We start from the raw sequence: 19,263 nt of genomic DNA, 5'->3' as shown, positions 1-19,263 counted from the left end.
GGTGTTTTTGTCCTTTCTGTGCAAGTATAAGTTAATACATAGCTTTATACAGTGACTCCCATGCACTCTTGAAAGAAAGAAATCATTTTCCTTAATTGGTCGGAAAATGTATTTAGTATGAATATGTATATCTTCTCATCTTTCTATGGCAGATGCATATTGACAGGCAAAACAATTGAATGCTCGTCCACTAGATGGCAGAAGCTTAATGTACTTCATGTGACATTTTACCTTGGCTGGATAAAGGTTGGGAAACAGTGCATGAATATACACGAAATGATAGATAGATAGACTTTATTGTCATTGCACAATAATACAGCAGTGAAATTGCCAACGAAATGCCGTTGCCTGGCTCCCGTATAATAAATAATAATAATGTGGATAAAGCTTAATGGATAATAAACACCGTGACCTACACTTTAGAAAAGATGACGTTGTCAACCTTAACTGACGATATTTGTTACATTTTTCTCATGTATCGAATGTGGTTATATCTCAGAGGAAATGTCTGAAAGTCACAGTCAACGTGTTTGTTAGTAACAGTTTGCTGAATCGTACTTTAATGTACTGTACTGCGTGTAAAGGCGCTGTATAAATATTATGGATTCTTATTAATGTTATGTTGATTGTTGAACATCCGGCTTGGTCTTGCCGCCACTACGAGTTCCTGTTTTGTCTCTTATTTTGTAATTTCCTGTTTGGATCCGGCGCGAACTTTTCTTTTCCGCACGAGAACTTGTCTTCCAATTAGCATGTTCTTTAGTTGTGTCCTCCTGCTAGTTGTCGAATTTGGTCGAATTGAAGTTCATGATTTCACATTTGCTGGTCGTTTGTGTGCAGTTCCTTTTTAGTGGCTAACTAGGATGGAAATTAGCAGCGCAGTAGTCGTATGAGAGGTAAGTTGTAGTTGTAGTAGTAAATACTCTAGTAAATACCCTTTCCTTCGGTGGTCTTTACTAGTTCAATGCGGGACGAACGAGTCATAGCTTCATTCATTAAATATGCATTTTATTGTTTTCAGTGAGTCATTTAAGACAATTGGAGAAAAAACTCAAGTCATTAATTTTTAGCATTTTATTTGGGAATGCATTTGGAAGCTCCAATCCCAGTGACTACAGATATTATTAAAAAATACATGGATTTATTGCAAAGCCCATAGAGCAGGGATGTTCAAAGTGCGGACTGTAGATTGTTTTTGTTGGCCCATTAAGCAAACAAAAAAACAGCAACAATGTGGGAAAAGTTGAAATGTTGCTACTAATAACTAATAGTATTGATATTCTATTAGTATAACACAAAGCTGTTTTATATTGACCTTGGCATATCTACATTGGATTAGCCATTTTTGAAAATGAAGGCAATGCCCCCACCTGCTGCACTCGATGCAAGTGGACTGCAACAAGAAACTCATTTGTAGTGAAATGAAGGACGCGTTATAAGAAAAATACGCTTTGTCACCTATAACCCAAAGCTGAGATGCAGCCTGTTTTATATATAACTTCATCGCATATCTACATTCCTTACATTGCCTTTTAATAATCAAAATGGACCCGCATCCTTTGATTTGTCACTTTTTGGACACCCCTGCCATGGTGACAACACTTGGCCTCCTCCTGCAGATCAACCCGCTACACTGCATGACAAACACGACAAAAACACAACATAAATGTTAATAACAAGTGTTAACTACACGACAAGGAGGTTGATCTCGAAGCTTGGCCTGCATCATTGAAAAGCGGCCATGACTTTGGTCCAATCAGATTCCCACCTGATTGACAACTTTGAAAAAGTCAGGGTAAAAATTGCTGTCTGTGTCTGTGCAATGCTCTCTATAAGAAGATGATCAATAGTTTTAGTCCTTGTTACACGCCGATATAGAACGCATTTTGTGTTTTAATGCGGCTTTATGTTATACAGTAGTGATGATTCTAAGGCGGGGGATTCAGATGTTTGTCCACTGGTTACTGGGTTACTGGTTAGAGTGGTGAAAATGCACCGGTGTCTTCTTCAGTGTGGCTGGAACATCTTGGCCAAGTCGTCCAGTGCGGAGATGAGTTTCTGCTCCTCCAGAGGGGAACTGTGTGTCCAGGCCAATGGCAGGTGAGTGGCCACCATCCTGCGGTCTTTGCGTGAACACACACAGAACATTTGACTGAAATTCCTATACTGCTTTTCCTCAAAATGATTTTTTTTCCTGCAAAAATTTCCGCATGACATCATGACATTTTCCCATTGATGTTGTCCTGGTCCGCTTAGGCATAGGCCAGAGTTAGGCCAAAATCCACATGTGCGGTCTTTGCTTATGTCAGCATAAAAATTGCGGCACAAGGGGGTAATTTCAGGAAAAATGGGTCCATTTATGTTGACATGCATTGTAGCGTTAACTTTATCACTATTATGAAACGACAACAGAAACATGAGTGACACAGCATTAAAACATGCACATAGTCACTTCCTGTTTAGTGCAAAATAAGCTTCAAAAGGTTTAAAAATCTATGAGCCATTCTCCTTATTCCATTTGCACATTCTCAGGGACGCAGTATTTGTACTTTGTGTTGACCTCCCTCTTGAATTCAATATTTTGGCTGCTTGCTCGGCTCCATGGTGGGCTATTTAGCAGTCACGCTCGATAAAAAAATGCCCTGACTGGAAGTTGGCACAAAAGGTGCTTCGTTTGGGCACGCAATTTTGTGAAATGAAATAATGAAGGGCATCTAGACTGTTACTCACAGATTTGTATAATAACAGAGATGGAGTTAAACCGGGGGTTTGGAAAGAAATTCTGTTTGAATGCTTTGGCTTGCTTCTTTATCTTTTGAGAAACGGCAGTTTTAACAAGGGGTGTTACGAGATCTTGTTAGGCTATCTAGCAAGGTTAAAATGTGGCAAGATTTCTCCTTCACTTCAAATTTTCATCAAACGATAAATGAAAATGAATTGGATCATTTTGACGGCCTCCGTATATTGCCACGTGCTAGCGTGTCAGGCAGTTACCTACATACACGCTTCATAGAACAACAACAGAGTGAGACCTCTTGTCAGTCATACTGTGGCTTTGTCTGTGTGGGGACGGCGATGCCGTTAGCATACCAACATTGCAAAAAGGGCCCTGAGGAGCGATGCAAGGCAACACAGAAAAAGAAGCATGCAAAGCAAAATGCCAAAATATTGACTAAAAAGGTGAGCATGAGCGAGCCGGTATGCCAAATGTATATTTTTTTATAAGTGTTAGCAACATAAAACAACACAAAAGGAACTCGCCCGTCTCAAATATATCCAGCCGTTTTCCAAGCTGGGACAACAAATACTCATCCAGACGCAGACCCTTGTGAGACGTATGGTCGGTCAAGTAATGCAGTTGCTCTTTAATACCGTTGAAAAGCAGAAAGGCTGCTTACGTTTGACAGACGATTTGCCTGTGACAAAATACACGTCACAAACCGCGATTGCCCAACTTCACAGCGTGAAACATGACATATTAAAGAAATATTGCATTCTATATTATATGATCAGATGTGCCCGCACGGTGGACGAGCGGTTTGCATATTGGCCACACAGTTGGGAGATCGGGTTCCAATCTCTGTGCGTCTGTGGGTTTTCCTCCCACATTCATTTGTCATTTTGTTATTGTTTGGTCTAAAAAAAATAAAAAATCCTAGGTTTTTGTTCTCCGTGGATGCCTCCTGCCCCTTAAAGGTCACTGAGGTGCGTCTGTCTGCATACACGCTGTGTGCGTACATGCTGTCTGCGTGCACGCTGTCTGCGTACGCATGCGTGTGCATGTCACAGAGGAACTTTTTCATAGCTTGGAAAGGCCTATGAAATAAAGAATACATATCATGTAGAAATGAATATGTTGGCGTCACCCTGATAAAAGCGTCCACTGGGGTTGGCGGTGGCGGCCTCGGACACGGCCAACCACACTATGGTGTCAGCGCCCTGCTCCGGGGTTCGCAGGCTGTCCTTCATGGAGCGATGGAAGTCAGGCATGGCGTTCGCCACAGCTGCCGCGCACACACACACACACACACACACACGTATGGCGGAGGAAGGGGACAAAGATTCACACATATTGAAATTTGCAGTCTGTTGTTAAAATGTGTTATATTTTACTTCTAAAACAATTCTTTATGGTGAAGCAGACATGCTATCTGTAGCTGTCCTCCTGCTGTTACATGATGGCCTTAGTCTTGTTCAGATGCCAACAGATGATGGCATCACATGTCTAGTCCATGACCAAAAGTTCCTTATTTCAATGTGGGCTTATAGTGAGCCAACAGGACTTGCCATACCAGGAGTGTCCACCCAGCCTGGATGCATGACAGAGAAGTGGATGCTCGTGTGGATCTTTGCAAGCTGCTCCGTCATCACCACCTGCTGCCTCTGGAAGACACGTGTCATAAAGGGGACCTATTATGTTCATTTTTGGCCCTTTGTGTTGCGTTGTGGACTCCTGTAGAGCAGCTGCACACAATACCAGCACAGAAAGCTTTCTAGTTGTTCCAGAACCTGCACCTATTCAGCTTTATTTCTTCATGAAAACGGTGTGTTTTAAATGATTCCAGCCACGGCTCGCCTCCATGTTGGTTGGTCCCACTCCCAAGTGCTCAGAAGGACTTGTTGTGTCGCTTGCTGCGAAGCCAACATTATAGGTGTTGATATTAAACAGTGATTTATCTTTTTAAAAGGTCCGCTTTTAACATCCAGCCATATGTGTGGGATCCCCAATGCCATCCGGAATAGAGACTCGACAGTCCCAAGTTTCTCAAAAAAAGAGGGAGGTTACTTCAAGGCAGCAACGCCCTGTGGAACCCAGCGTTTTGAGTTGTGCCTTGACCTTTTAAGTTGTAAAATGTACAGGTAGTCCCCGCCGAATGATAATGAAACACAAACACGATCGGTACCTTGTGTTGGGCGTAGACCATGGTGCCGTCATAGCGACCTCTCTCTGACTGCAGGTTCCCTATCCTGAGCTTCTGCACCATCATGCCCCCTGATGACACGCTAATCTGCACACACAGGAATGAAGCTTTGGGTGCTGCTGGAGTAAGTGGACATGATGTGAGAACTTTACGTGGGAAAATGCTTGAATGTTTTTGGGCACAGAAGCGCGTGCATCGCCAACATTTAGGCTGCTTTTTCTTTCAACAGAAAAAGCAGCATGAAAACATCAGTCACATGCAGGATGCTGGTATTTAGGAAGGTGGACGTTCTGGTGCGGATCCACATTAGGACCAGTTGGCCTTGGCTGAGCTTGGTCCTCTAATTCCTCTTAATGTTCCCATCTGCTCTGTGCTCCGTATATGAGGTCATCCTCTAGCAGTGTCTCTGACTTACCACTCTGGGGTCTGCGCTCTTCTCCAGCAGAGGAACGAGACCCTTGGTGAGAATGTAAATCCCTGGAAGACAGATAGAGATAAGGGGGACGGACCCCTTACACCGCCACGTCATGTCGGAGGTCTCCTCACACCGTCGTGTTCACTCACCAAGGACGTTGGTGGCAAAGCTCTTTTCCAGACCCTCCGTGTTCACATCCCTCTGACTCATGATAGACCCTGCGTTATTGATCTACGCACATTAGGACAACATTCACTGGACGGATGTGACATTAAGATGACATTACCATCAATCCATCAACGTGACAGCGACACGCATCATCATCATCGTTTCCTCACCAGGACATTTAGAGTCTTGTACTTCCTCTTGAAGGCGTCAGCAAACTCCCACACCTTCTTGGTCTCTGACATGTCCAGGATGTGGACGTAGATCTCCTGTGGTGACATTTACATTTGTACATGAAGACTTCCCGTATCCGTTTTTTGGACGGGAAATGTCAGGAGAGAAAAGAGTCCCACTGTACTTTATTTCCTGTCTCCTTTACAAGTTCAGCCCTCGCCTCTTCAGCCTTGTCCTTGTTCCGACACACCATGTGGACTGTTCCACCTGTGGCGACCAGCAGGGGTGACATGGCCGTCATGGTCCTTGATATTCCTATATTGTAGCTGTAGCGGAACCGTGCCTTGGATTGGGGGACTCACATTGGCGTAGGGCTTGTCAGAATAAGTGATGCTAGCCATTGCTTACATGTGTACTTGGGACTTATTAGTAATAAGAAAAACACTTGATACGTTATTTACTTTGTGACGGATATTTACGGCTGAAAACTTGATTGTGCATTTAGCTTGTTAGCTTTCGTTGCAAGTTAACAATTCTGGAACTGATTCTCACCGTTACAACAGTCACTTTTTTTACATACCATCTGAAAGTGGAGGAGATCGCCAACGTCAAGTTAGCAACGTCAAGTTAGCAACGTGCAGTTAGCAACGCCGAGTTGTCAGTCGGATGTTTATGAATAGAGCCATTGGACACAATATTCTGTGAGCCTTGAAAATGGTCTAAAGTGGGTGAACGGCTTGTCTTTTGAAGAACGTTTGGGATTGAATGAGTTAAATGGTGGGGTCCACTGTAATATCAATAAATAATATATGTTTCTTTTTGGTAAGATGTATGTACTGTATATAATTTGAGTACCTCTCTTTGCAATAGCCATGGCCGTCGCTTTCCCGATGCCGCTGTTGGCTCCAGTTATCATGAAGGCTCGTCCTGCCAGAGACACCTCCAGGTCCTTCTCCACAAAGCGCTTGGAGGCCGATAGGAAAGCATTTCTACAAAGAGGGAACACGGACGTTGAATGTCTATCAGCAAGGTCTCATGATTTGTCACGCCAGGCCTCAGGAATCGGGTAAGTGATTTATATGCAGTACTAGTACCGTGCGGTACAGCTCACCTGCTACTGTATTTGATCAGAAAGAGGAAGTGTGTTTGGGTCAGAGGGGTCAGTGTCAGAGCTTTTACTGTACACAGACGATGACTGAGAGATTGTTCCACCCTGACTGCCAACGGGACGGTATCATGGACCTCAATTCCAACCATTGTCCAGTATGCCATTGTTGAGGGTGTGTGTGTGTGTGTGTGTGTGTGAGGCTAAATACTGGCTCTGTTTGCTGGTGTCATGCAGAGCGATATTAGTGCAGGGTGAGAAGCGGCCACTGTTAGAGAAGCGACAACACAGAACAAAGAGAAGCGATGACAAAAGCACCTTTTCAGCCAACACGGCTTCTTGTGTACCAGAGCTCAGATACATGACAGGATTTGTCCTGCAGTACCGGGATACCGCTTCCACCCTTTCTTTTTCGACTTCCACTTCCTGCACAACACGGGTGTCCAAACTTTGCATGCATGCTGAAAAATCAAAGATACGAGGGGGGGAACTTTTTGTAATAAATGCTAAAACTATAAATACCATAGAGTTGGGGATGGACGAGTCCGTCGTCTGTATTCATGTGTGACGTCGGCCATATTTTTCACTCCTCTTCTATGTTTACGCTCAGAATTTTTTTTGTATTGTTGGGTTTTAGTTATGTATTCCAGGTACATATTTGCTAAGGATTTGAATGAAAGTTTTTGTTTTGTTTTAATTATTCTCAATTGTATTTAGTAAAAAAGGGAAAATTGTATTTTGTTGATATTGTTACATTGTCTTAGTTGTATTTATATATTGTTTAATATTCACAGACAAGCTTTTTTGTTTGTCTGAAAACAAAATTAAAAGGTGCTGTCGTGCACTTATTCATGAATCTGGAACAATTTCATGTAAAAAGTCATGCTGGCGATGCTGGCTCTGTATTTACTTTGTATTATATCAACACCAATACTAGCTTAGTTATGTTTTTAAGCTTAGCTTTGTGCTATTAGCGTCGCCATTTTTTGCTCTTTTTCTTCACTCTTGCATTTGCTGTTTTTATAATTGTATTTGTGGAATGTACCACAGGCTAATGAAAAGTTAGCTTCAGGCAGCTGTATAGACCCGCTTTTCCACAAAGTATCGTGTACAATTGTCCTTAAGACTGGAATGTAACACTGACTATGGACATATAGAAGTTGGTAGTTATATTTTATTATTTAGTATTATTATTAGCAGTAAATATGTACATCACACATGAGACAATTTTCCATGCTAGGTGGTGGCCTGCCATGACTTTTGGTGCAATCTTTGGTTTATTGTTATTTATTTTTCAACCAAGCTATATACATCACCAGCATGATCTACAGGGTCCCTAAAGTTTGGACACGAAAGGGGGGAAAAAACCTGAATAAAATAGACATTTCATTTCTTGAAAATATGCATTTTTAACAATATGTACAGAATTTAGTGACAAACACAATTTCAATTGTTAATTATAATAAATAGTTGAATGAAATATTTAAAGATATAGTGAAAAAAATATAGCATAAAAAAGTGAATAAATGAAATTGTAAGATTGTTAGCCAACAGAAGGCAAAGCGAGAAGATCCTACCTGGTGTATTGAGTCATTCCCTTGAGGAACCAGGCCAGGTTGCGATAGAGAGACATGCTGGCTGTGCAAGCATCACACTGACGTCTTCTCTCTGCTCTGCTTTTTAGTCTCCGCTCAAACCACGTGGACCAGCACCTGCGACCCCCTGACGGCACATCCCGGAACTGCACTGCGTTCAGACAATGTGCCTTCTGTTCAAAGTCAACTTGAGTGTGTGTGTGTTTGTGTGTGCGTGTGTGTGCGTGTGTAGGTGCGGCAAAGGTGGGATCACACAATGTAGGCTACATCAGACAAAGAAGACTTCAGCTTCAGCGATTTAAAGGACTTTTGGGGGGGGCAAATTTCCCGTTTTAGGATTGGAGTCCCATCGCTGAGAGCCAAAATGGTGAGTGTCAGCTGTTTCTGAAAGTTAGTAGCTTGTTTATTTCAGAAAGTCAAGTTTATTTTATTAAGTTTAAGTTAAGTGCACAATTTAAAAGTAGGTTTTAATGAAAAAATATTTATACTAGTTTTTCATCATACACCCTGCCAGTGGTGTCCAAAACATGGCCCAGGGCCCATTTGCGGCCTGCAGCGCCTAATTTATTTGTCTTTGGCTTAAATTTGTTATTAATGAGCCAATATACTTGCTGAAATATGTGTACTTCTTAAATTGTAACTACCACCAAATAGACAATACACTGTTAAAAAAAGGTACTTCAGTTGCCAGAATGAAAGAATTATTTTAGAAAAATCTGAGATTTTGGGAATAAGGTTGTAAATTTATGAGAATAAAGTCATAAATGTATCAGAAAAAAGGTCTGAAATTTAATAGAAAAAAAAGGAATATTACCTTTGCCCAAAGCCAAAGGTCCCCTCCGTTTCTCAGGCAATGTCTGCTACCAAAGAGTAGAGAATCAGAATCAGATTCGGATTACAATCATCTGAGATTTAGAGAATAAAGCCATCAATTTACAAGAATAAAATCGTAAATGAATGAGATGTGGCCCTAATACTCCATCGTAAATTACAGCATGGTTCATTGGACTCCCTGTGTTTTGTTTTTTAAGAAGTCAATTACTAGAAAATTAAATATGAATGGTGAATATGTTCACAGTTTTTGTAATTGTAAATACACGAGCATCATATGATATACTGTAGTACAAAATGTAGTTAGAGTTTATGGTAAGCAGCTGAGGTTGCACATAGGAGTCTTAACTCGGTCTTAATTGGCTTTTCTGTTATGTCTACCATATTGGCTAATGCAAATGTAAGGTGTATTTGTGTATTTAGGTCTGGGGGGCTAAAAAACATATGTACAAGGTTGTAAACAGGCTCTTTGTCCAAACTATAAAATATATGATCTGATTACAGTCAGGGATTAAAGAAGGGATTACTTTACATAAAGTACCGTATGTACTGCTTATCCGCACAATGTTATCCACCTCTTGCGATGCTGCATTTCATCTGGTTCTCCCCTTCCGTTCTTGATTTTTACATTCTAGTATTTCCAGTGACAGTCAAGAAAGATTTCATGATGGCAGCAGTTTCATTCTGTTATCATTTATGATGAGGATTTGGGAAAACTGGATCGACTCCTGGTTTGGAAAGGTTTATATTTGATGGGAACACTTTCTGCAGCACCATATTACAGTACGGGGGATGAACCGCTACTCATAAGTTCCTCATTAGTAGTAACTCCTTGAAATGTATGCGCCTTAGTCATTAGTTCCTTAGTAACTCCTTGACATGTATGCGCCTTAGTCATTAGTTCCTTAGTAACTCCTTGAAATGTATGCGCCTTAGTCATTGGTTCCTTAGTAACTCCTTGAAATTTATGAGCCTTAGTCATTAGTTCCTTAGTAACTCCTTGACATGTATGCGCCTTAGTCATTCGTTCCTTAGTAACTCCTTGAAATGTATGCGCCTTAGTCATTCGTTCCTTAGTAACTCCTTGAAATGTATGCGCCTTAGTCATTAGTTCCTTAGTAACTCCTTGACATGTATGCGCCTTAGTCATTAGTTCCTTAGTAACTCCTTGACATGTATGCGCCTTAGTCATTAGTTCCTTAGTAACTCCTTGACATGTATGCGCCTTAGTCATTAGTTCCTGTGTAAACGTGTGTACTTTTTGTAAGATTATTTCCACACAGCGTGGGTTATCTTGCAGCAGTTGTTTGCGATGCGTCTCAGGGCAAAGTCTGTTCTTTAATGGCGCTCTTGGCAACAGCGGTGTTTGTATTTATCGGGAGCCGCTGTCAAAGGTGATGCTCCAAATGTTCCTGTGTGGCGGTTTGGTCGCCAGCGTTCTGTACTTGAATGTCCGACATGAACACTTTGATGGGTTTTTCACTTGCCACTTTTGTACTCTCCAGATCCGTTTCCTGTTGCTGTTTAGCAAGCAGGGAAGGCTGCGGCTGCAGAAGTGGTTCACTCCTCTAACAGACCGGGAGAAGAAGAAAGTTATCCGGGACATGATGGCCATCGTGTTGGCCCGTCCACCGCGTTCATGCAATTTCCTCCAATGGAGAGACCTCAAGATTGTTTACAAAAGGTGTGCGCCTCAGACTACTGTTCACTGATTAACTTGCCAAGGCAGCATAGTAACACACTGATAAGACTTGGAGAGTAACTACTGTACCCTCTCCTGGACTTAAACAACCCTGGTAAGGCTAAAGTCTGCTCGGGATTATAGTGTTATTGTATAACTTCAGCTCATCCACCAAAACTGCAACATTGAATAAGTTGATCAAAATGTGGCAGTGGGAGCAGGTAATTAACTCGGGTGAATTTGGGGAAAATTTTGGACACCCCCCCCCCCCAAAATCTAGTCAGTACTTTCACATCCCATTTACGACAATTCCTGAAAATGTTATCCAAACCAGTCACAACTTGTCCAAGTAATTTTGATCACAGACCAACAAACAAAGAGATAACTGCAGGCAAAAACATAACCAAGGCGCAGGTAAATAGCGCTCTCATCGAGCTAGCACCAATCGGATATTGATACTAGCTTTGGTACACTATCGACATTTGGATTGATCATGTGTCATGGTTGTCACAGTATATCAACAGTAGGAATGTCTGATAATTATCGGCTCGGCCCTGTATCAATATCAAAATGTGATATCGGTCTATATCAGATTTTTTCCAGATGATGAAAAACTATATTTTAAAAACACACGTGTTCATTCCGCCACAGGAGATATGTCATGTTACACATATTGGTATCGGCTGATATCGCTATCAGAAATTGGGACAATATGTTGGACAATATCGGCATGTGGGTTTTCAGCACAAAAGCCAATATGGGACATCCGTAGCTAACAGGAATATCGTCCAATGCAGATATGCCAGCCTGTATTTCTGTGCCGGGCTGGAAGACCAGGATAATGAGCTGCTGAGCCTGGAAGTTTTACACAGATATGTGGAGCTGCTGGATAAATACTTTGGGAATGTAAGTACACATGCATGTTTTAGATAGATAACAGTACTACAGTATTACAGTATTAGCTGTCCTTTGTTTGTTTTATTTCCTTTTACATATCCACTTGACCGTATTACTGTACAATGTTTCTGTCCATTTACTCCTACAGATTCTATTGACTCTACGGTTCCGCGTTCTCATGTCTTTTCTACCTTAGAGGCAAATGCAGGGATCTATTTTTTACTGTATTGAGTCGTCACCCCCCCGCACCACCTGTGAGTTTGTCATGCTACATCAGCCGTGTGGGGGCCTGAGTCAAATACCACGCTTGACATTTTTTTCACTTTTCTTCCAACGGTTTGGCCTTGTTGGAGGTCCGCACTCATTACAGCGTAGCATTTGCACAAAATACGACCTCAGCATGTAACCCGTCACCGTGAACCCAGTGGGGGGCCACCGAGGACCTGGCCACAACAAGGAACAGAAAGGTTTTGGGCAAATCTGCAGATGATTTTATATTGTTTAACACGTCAGCATTGGTGTTGGGGCTGAGATTTTTGGTTTGTGCCGTGAAATATGTGCAACATTAGCTCATGTTTTTTTTTAATCATGTTTAAGAACACAACAAGAGGAATGAAGTTACCCTTTTATTGGTGCTGATTTCATTTTGTTCCCCGGCACACAGCTGTGGTTGCTTTCCACACAGCTGCTCAATGTTTTTATTACATTTTTTTTACATACAGGTTGTAATGTTGTTGTTGTTGTTTTTTTTTTAATCCCTGTGCTCCACCATTTTCTTCTTTTTAAATATGACCAATGGAAAACCCATGCTTATTACGGGGAATTGACTCCCTGACTTATTATTTGAATATTTTGGTAATTAGAAAACCTGTTTATGACCTTGCAAATATTTTTAACATGATAACAGCCATCTCCACATGAAATAAGACCCTATAGTACCCAATATCCATCCAGAGAAAATAAGACCTCAATAAAACTTTTGCTTGTGGATTGAGTTTTACCTTGGATTGGATTACAGCCGCAAGAGTAGCCCATGTTCTTATTACGATTATTGTGCTATTATTATTGAGCCTGTTGTGAGGCAATAAAAGCCTTTTGTTCCAGCAACAACAGTTTCACCTACTGTATTTGTATTTTATCCATTTTCATCCTTGAAATATGTAAATATATACCTTTTTCCCACAAATAAACCGTAGTCAACTATGAGACAGCATGAATTATGAATATATTTTTGTCCTGTGAACGTGTGAAGAGTGAAATATTGTTTGTTTCTTTTGCCCTGCCAGGTATGTGAGCTGGACATTATTTTCAACTTTGAAAAGGCCTACTTTATTCTGGATGAATTCCTGATGGGAGGAGAAGTGCTGGAAACCTCCAGAGCGGCTGTGGGCGTCTCTCTGGAGGAGGCTGACGCGCTTCAAGAGGTGCAGTATGCTTTCACACTCCCTCGGAGAACGTAGGTTTGTGGAGAAGTGACTCACACGGGACCTTATCAGTGTAACTCTTTTGTGACAGCAGACAATGGAGGAATATATGAGCAGACCCGCTTACTGAGCCAGGAGAAGACGGGAATTTCTCCGGGATGAAGCAAAAGGCTTTAACTGTGCTACAAATAATCAGCGGAACCTGTTTAGATGGACACCATTAAGTCCTGGTCCACTGTGTTCCTCTTACTTCTTGGCATCCTTGGCTGCCTCTCAGTAGCGGTGTCTGCAGAAAAGGTTGATGCATTCTGTAGTTCGGATAAAATACGTTTGTTTTCTTCTGGCCTTCTGTTCTTCCAGTCTTCCAGAATGGCTTTCAACATCCACGGCAACATGTCGCATGAGGAGGTGGAGCTGCCAAAATGATCATGGTAGATTATGTATGTACGTATAAGTCATGGGTTTTGGTGAGACGTTTGGAGCGTTGCCATGGCAATTGTCTGTGCGTGCCTAATAGGAAGTAAGGTTTTGAATGTAGGCTAGCTATTTACGTAGCAATGTTTATATTACACCCAAATGTTAATTTGTACCAATTAGATGATAAACATCACCTTTTTAAGAATATTGTCATATTCACACTTGATTAAGTCCTTCAAATCATCCTAGGGGATTATTACCTAACAAGTGACTCATCTCAACACGTGCTTTAATACTCACCTCTTTGTGAAGAAAAGTGTCACTCATCTCGAGAAGGACCTACATAACATTTGAGGAAGAAATGGGTGCATCAGCGTGAAACGATAAGTGACGTAACTGTCTAGTTTCACTAAAGATGAAAAGATTTGCGCGTATCCAAAAGCACGCTCAACACGGTTAAAGCTATATTTGGTCATGTATGTCGGCCTGAGACAGCCAACCCCAGGAATGTCGGCTTCAACGGCTTCCACTGTATTCATCCCAGTTGGGATACTTTATAGACTCACACGTGTCTTAGCAGGGATGATATTCCTTTACAGTGTTTGCCAACCTTTACTCAGCCAAGTCATTAGAAAATCTCACCACCGAGTGTGACCTTTTCTCCACAAAGGTCGCTCTTGTACCTTCTGCAGTCTAGCGGAAGAACATTCAATTGTTCTGTCTGTCGCTACATGTGGCTCAATGAACCAAAATTAGCAGGATTGAAGCATTTTTGGACAAATTCTGTGCAAATTGACTTTGGGAAATGTTGTCACTGTTGGAATATAATATTATATATGGAGAACATAATACTAGATGCATAAATCACAAGTGAGTATTATCGTTTTGGGCATGTCTGGTTAAAGCATTGTTGGAACCAATAGAAGAGTTAAGGGTTAAAAGTAGCATCATGTATTTTGTACTTAAATAGCCAACAGGGTTGTGAACGTGGGAAAGAAGCGGGACACGGAAAGGAAAAGATGAAGTCGATGCTTTATTGACCTCACGTATGTCACGTATGCTCACATTTAAGTCAGAATTAGCAAGAAACACAAGTGAGTGTAAAAAGGGGTCTGGTGCTTGTGTGTCAAGGCCGGCGTATGGGAGGAAGGTCAAATCATGGCTATTTCTGCTATTAAATAAGACCACCACAGTTGACTGCATGTTGAAATCTTTGAAAATACTTCATTGTGTCTCTGTCCACATGTATCATAACATATATAACACATTTATATATATATATGTATATATATATATGTACTTTATCTCCCCTTTGTCTATATGCCTTTGCCTGTTTTGGTGCCGTTCTCACTGTCTTCAGTTTCCAGATTGAGGTAGCTCATCAGTTTCATCACCGCGTTGCCGTCTCCATCCTCAGTCTGTCGCTTGTCCTTGGCTTCCTTCCCCGAGTCCATCTGATCCAAGTAATCCTGCATGGCCCGTTCAAACGAGCCCGTGGCGCCCTGCCCCGCCTCCTGCCGCTTTTGGCCGTAGCGGTACGCAGGGCCGGGATGTCTCGCCAGCATCTGCGCCGCCAGATACGCCGCCAGCCGGTCGGCCGTGGCGCCGTCGTATTCTGAGGATCTACCAGGAGGGACGCGGCGCAGAGTGGGAGTGGCGTCACCGGCGCGCCCCGAGGTCACCGTGTGAAGTCGCGATGGCCAGCCGCCGTACGCCTTCCTGACGGAGGCTTGACCCCGGTTCCTGTCCTTCCCCAACCCCAGGATGTTGAGGATTTCTTCCCTCTGCAGGCTTTTAGGGCCGCTGGGTCTGAAAGACGGGCGTCGGTGGAGCAGCAGAGCTGGAGGGATCTTCTGGCTCTTCCTTGAGGACATCTGCCACACTTTGTTATTGCTCTGTTTGGTCTCGAGCAGGTCCAAGAGGTCGAGCGCTGGGATCTTGTATTTCTGGGGGCTGCCAATGAGCTGGTAGACGACCTGAGGGTCAACGTCGCCTCGGTGCCGAGTTGCTCCCCTCTCTGCCCTCTCCTCCTCTTCCTCTGTCGCTCGCTTCTGCTCTTCCTCCTCTGTTTTCTCCAACACTTTGAAAAGGTAGTAGTCCACCTCGTCCGGATCAGTCCACCGCTTCACCGGGTAGCTTTCTTCCTCCTCTGCTTCATCCACGTAATCAAGACTCCTGTCCGACTCTTCTTTGTTTTCCTCCTCCTCCTCTTCGTCATCTTGCTCCTCCGCGGGGCCCCAGTCGGCGAGGTCCTCCCCTTCGTCGTCATACACCACGTTTCTCAGATGAAACATATCGTCCTCATCTTCCTTCTCCTCATCCTGCCGTTTGTGTGCCATCTTCTCCGAGGTGAACTTGTCCAGCTCGTCAAAGATGGACTGCAGTGTGGCCAAGTTCTGGGGCGTGTACTTCTCCTCCACGTTCTCATTGGTGCGCTTGAAGGGGCTCTGGTGTTCGTCCTCCTCCTCGTCTCCCTCACCTTCCTCCTCGTCCTCAAACATGAGGGGCATCTTCTTGTGAGGCGTGATGCTCTGTTGCCTCACCTGGCCCCCCCCCAGGGGGGAGGGATGGCGTGAAGCGGCCTCAGAGGCCTTCTCTGTCTGCTGGAGGGTGCTGAGCACAGCCTGGAGCAGCTCCTCGCTCTTATCCTCGCTCTCCTCATCAGCGTCTTTGACCGCATCCTCGTTCAGCCTCACCCTGGAACGCATCTTCTGACTGGCGTCCGCTGCGTCCCCCCCGGGGAGGTGCGCCTGCTCTTGGGAGTCTGTTGTCTGGCCAAGGTTCTCGATGTACTCCAAGGCTTTCAGCATGTCAACACTAGGAGCCCGGGGCGGGTCCGACTCGCCCCCCTGCGGCCTGTGCCTCCCCCCGTGAACGGGACGGAGGAGACACAGAAGGACAACGAGGAGCTGGGCCGCAAAGAGGAGCGAAGGCTTGGCTCTTGTGGCGCCGTGTGCCAATGGCGGCATCGTGAGGCCTGCGGAGGAAGAGTCCAAAATGGACACCATGGTCACAATGAGGGCTTCATCGTCACTACGAAGGTCCTACAGGTGAGCTCATATTTTCTATTGGATTCACTTCTCATATTCTCATATTCTCATATTCGCATATCATCATCACAAATATGGGGGCCGTTTTGGGGGCAAAACGCCAAAGGACTTGAATGGGAGCCAATAGGACTTTTTGCTGTTTTCATTCATTTGCTGGCGCTTACCCTCACCAGGGTCGCGGGGATGCTGGAGCCTATCCCAGCTGTCCACCCTGGACTGGTGGCCAGCCAATCCCAGGGCACATATAGACAAACAACCATTCACACTCACATTCATACCTATGGACAATTTGGAGTGGCCAATGAACCTAGCATGTTTTTGGAATGGGGGAGGGAAGCCACGCATGCGAGGGGAGAACATGCAAACTCCACACAGAGATGGCCGAGGGTGGGATTGAACTCGGGTCTCTTGAACTATTTAGCACGATTGATTTAGTTTTGCTCAAACTACTGTAAGTAACAAAAGGAGATGATTGTATTCATATATTGATATCATTGTTTGACATTGTTGTATTACAATACCTGTCAAAAGTCTGGAGACACTTCCCCATTCAATAACATGATAAAGTGTCTCTAAACTTTTGACTGGTGTAGATATTGTTTAATTGTTCCCAAACATCGTCTTTCATTTTCCTAAAATATTTGCCGTGTTTGTTTTACTGATTTCGAATGTCAAATATTCCCATATCTGCAATCCTGGCCCCGTCCTTGGTATCGGATCGATACCATCATTGCCGGTATCGCCCACCCCGCCTTTGCATGTTTAGCAATCAATTTCTAATGAAAAGGCAGCAAGATCAGGAGAGGCGAATGTCTGGCAATACACCGTATGAATCTTTTTCAGAGTAATGAAGTACATCATGAAGTATTCTAAGAGCGCAGGTCAGAGCTGCAGCCATGTTATCCCTGCAGCCTGTTGCTGCAGCACACATCGGCATCCGTCCGCTCTGCAAATCTCATTAGCCGTCAAATTGATGCACACCGTGAGTCACGGCCCCGTTGTCATGGCAACCCGGTAAGACTAATGTTCCCGCAGAAGCCACATGCAGGCGCAAACCCTTTTAAACACCAATTATCACCCGCTATTACGCGCACGGCCATTAAGCGATCCGAAGAACGTCTATATGGAATATGTTTTACTGATACACAGCTCACTAAGTGTTTGGTAGCACAATTTGTTCTAAAACGTACATTGAAATATGTTTCAGTACACGCATATATATCGTGGATTTTCTTTAAAGAAAATCCACGAATCAACACATAGTCAGAGGAAGTGGAAAAAACATCATGAAAAATAGAATAAAATGAAATGAAAAGTCTCCTCCTATGACGGCTCGGCGATGAGAGAAGTAGCAAAGTAGCAAATCCTACCTTTTGGTGGACTTAGTTTGCGTGACGGGTCTTGTGGAGCGACGTGCTCATCTCCGTCACCAGCATGTGTGTCTGTGTGGGATCAGCACCGCGGACAGCTCCCCGTGCTGGTGAGACACACACCACGTGACTAGTGCGTCACGGTCATCTTCCGATAACACGCACACTCGCACACTTCGTCAAACTTGCTGAACATCCAGCCTCTCCTTTCAAACGCATGGAACATTTGACATAAATATTCAATTTTACGACGCAATGCTTCGATATTTGACTCATTCATTTCCCTCTGGAATTATGAAATCTCAGTGCGCAATTGTTTTATGATACTGGCTCCAAAAAGCAAAAAAAAAAGAGTAGTAGAAGTAGCAGATTGTTACTAGCATGATGAAACTGATATTCTTCAGTTATTTTCTTTATTTTGTTTTTACTGTTGTTTATATTGTTGCATTGCTGTATTAACATATATATACATATACATTCATATATATATATATATATATACTCACTAGATTTGCTTGGTATGCGATTGATACCGATGTTTGCAGTATCGGCCATCACTAATGATTCCACCTTAACTTTCATTCATTCATTCATTTTCTGCCACTCATCCTCATGAGGGGTGTGGGGATGCTGGAGCCTATCCCAGCTGTCTCCAGGTGAGAGGCGGGGCCAATCACAGGGCACCACCTTGACTTTATTTTGCTATAAAAATGGGTGATAGTGTATCTTGCTCCTCTGCACCTTATTGTGGTGGAGCTACTGTATGTGTTCCTTATGTTCCCCTGGTCAGGTCTCTTATTGTGGTGGAGCTACTGTATGTGTTCCTTATGTTCCCCTGGTCAGGTCTCTTATTGTGGTGGAGCTACTGTATGTGTTCCTTATGTTCCCCTGGTCAGGTCTCTTATTGTGGTGGAGCTACTGTATGTGTTCCTTATGTTCCCCTGGTCAGGTCTACCAAGGCAAGCATGTCCTAATGCTTGAGAAGACCCTGAGAAAAAGAGAGAGGGCAGCTGCTCGCCTGGCCCGGCCCGGCCCGAAGAAGACCCACCGCCCATGGGGGTAAGCGTAAGGGTCCGGTGCAATGTGCTCTGTGTGGCGGTGGAGGGTGGGTGACCTGGTCTTTGGCAGCCAAATAGGGGTCTTATGACATGGGACCATGACTGACCACTTCAATCAGAGTTTATGCTGGAGGTTGAGACACCTTGACCCACGTCTAC

The 19,263-nt window shown here is 43.5% G+C and overlaps 3 protein-coding genes across 5 annotated transcripts; 1 reads left to right on the top strand and 2 right to left on the bottom strand.

The window, feature by feature from the left end:
* The first annotated feature begins 115 nt into the window (after positions 1 to 115).
* Positions 116 to 15,382, top strand: ap1s3a (adaptor related protein complex 1 subunit sigma 3a). 3 transcript variants are annotated; one of them, XM_058079366.1, is made up of 8 exons: positions 116 to 896; positions 2,012 to 2,100; positions 6,547 to 6,742; positions 8,466 to 8,743; positions 10,713 to 10,891; positions 11,686 to 11,794; positions 13,072 to 13,209; positions 13,304 to 15,382. In XM_058079366.1, exons 4-8 carry the CDS (start codon positions 8,741 to 8,743, stop codon positions 13,337 to 13,339), a joined length of 465 nt encoding a protein of 154 aa, XP_057935349.1. In that variant the 5' UTR covers positions 116 to 896; positions 2,012 to 2,100; positions 6,547 to 6,742; positions 8,466 to 8,740; the 3' UTR covers positions 13,340 to 15,382. The 3 variants fall into 3 exon arrangements, with proteins under 3 accessions (XP_057935349.1, XP_057935347.1, XP_057935348.1); XM_058079364.1 differs by having other exon boundaries at positions 13,301 to 15,382; XM_058079365.1 differs by lacking the exons at positions 116 to 896; positions 2,012 to 2,100 and adding an exon at positions 3,194 to 5,046 and having other exon boundaries at positions 13,301 to 15,382.
* On the bottom strand, positions 1,022 to 8,510 carry dhrs12la (dehydrogenase/reductase 12-like a). Its single transcript, XM_058079363.1, has 10 exons — positions 8,359 to 8,510; positions 6,532 to 6,665; positions 5,861 to 5,943; positions 5,676 to 5,771; positions 5,487 to 5,568; positions 5,338 to 5,399; positions 4,905 to 5,009; positions 4,293 to 4,383; positions 3,867 to 4,004; positions 1,022 to 2,123 (listed from the first exon to the last, which is right to left on the bottom strand). Exons 1-10 carry the CDS (start codon positions 8,412 to 8,414, stop codon positions 2,008 to 2,010), a joined length of 963 nt encoding a protein of 320 aa, XP_057935346.1. The 5' UTR covers positions 8,415 to 8,510; the 3' UTR covers positions 1,022 to 2,007.
* Positions 14,638 to 18,156, bottom strand: scg2a (secretogranin II a). Its single transcript, XM_058079357.1, has 2 exons — positions 18,047 to 18,156; positions 14,638 to 16,603 (listed from the first exon to the last, which is right to left on the bottom strand). The coding sequence occupies exon 2, from the start codon at positions 16,593 to 16,595 to the stop codon at positions 14,943 to 14,945; it is 1,653 nt and encodes a 550-aa protein (XP_057935340.1). The 5' UTR covers positions 16,596 to 16,603; positions 18,047 to 18,156; the 3' UTR covers positions 14,638 to 14,942.
* Positions 18,157 to 19,263: the final 1,107 nt, after the last annotated feature.

The sequence above is a fragment of the Doryrhamphus excisus genome, chromosome 8, assembly GCF_030265055.1.
Source record: "Doryrhamphus excisus isolate RoL2022-K1 chromosome 8, RoL_Dexc_1.0, whole genome shotgun sequence".
In the NCBI taxonomy this organism is placed as follows: Eukaryota; Metazoa; Chordata; class Actinopteri; order Syngnathiformes; family Syngnathidae; genus Doryrhamphus; species Doryrhamphus excisus.
Note: the sequence above shows the minus strand (reverse complement) of the source record. Positions and strands in the feature narration are given on the sequence as shown.

Excerpts from the sequence above, each read along its gene's own strand:
- dhrs12la (XM_058079363.1), bottom strand. The coding sequence starts at position 8,414 with ATGTCTCTCTATCGCAACCTGGCCTGGTTCCTCAAGGGAATGACTCAA. Across the intron at positions 6,666-8,358 it reads GGAATGACTCAATACACCAG|AAATGCTTTCCTATCGGCCT; the intron begins GTAGGATCTTCT and ends CCCTCTTTGTAG. Across the intron at positions 4,005-4,292 it reads AGGCTGGGTGGACACTCCTG|CTGTGGCGAACGCCATGCCT; the intron begins GTATGGCAAGTC and ends TGTGCGCGGCAG.
- ap1s3a (XM_058079364.1), top strand. Across the intron at positions 11,795-13,071 it reads TGGATAAATACTTTGGGAAT|GTATGTGAGCTGGACATTAT; the intron begins GTAAGTACACAT and ends TTGCCCTGCCAG. Across the intron at positions 13,210-13,300 it reads AGGCTGACGCGCTTCAAGAG|CAGACAATGGAGGAATATAT; the intron begins GTGCAGTATGCT and ends CTTTTGTGACAG.
- scg2a (XM_058079357.1), bottom strand. The coding sequence starts at position 16,595 with ATGCCGCCATTGGCACACGGCGCCACAAGAGCCAAGCCTTCGCTCCTC.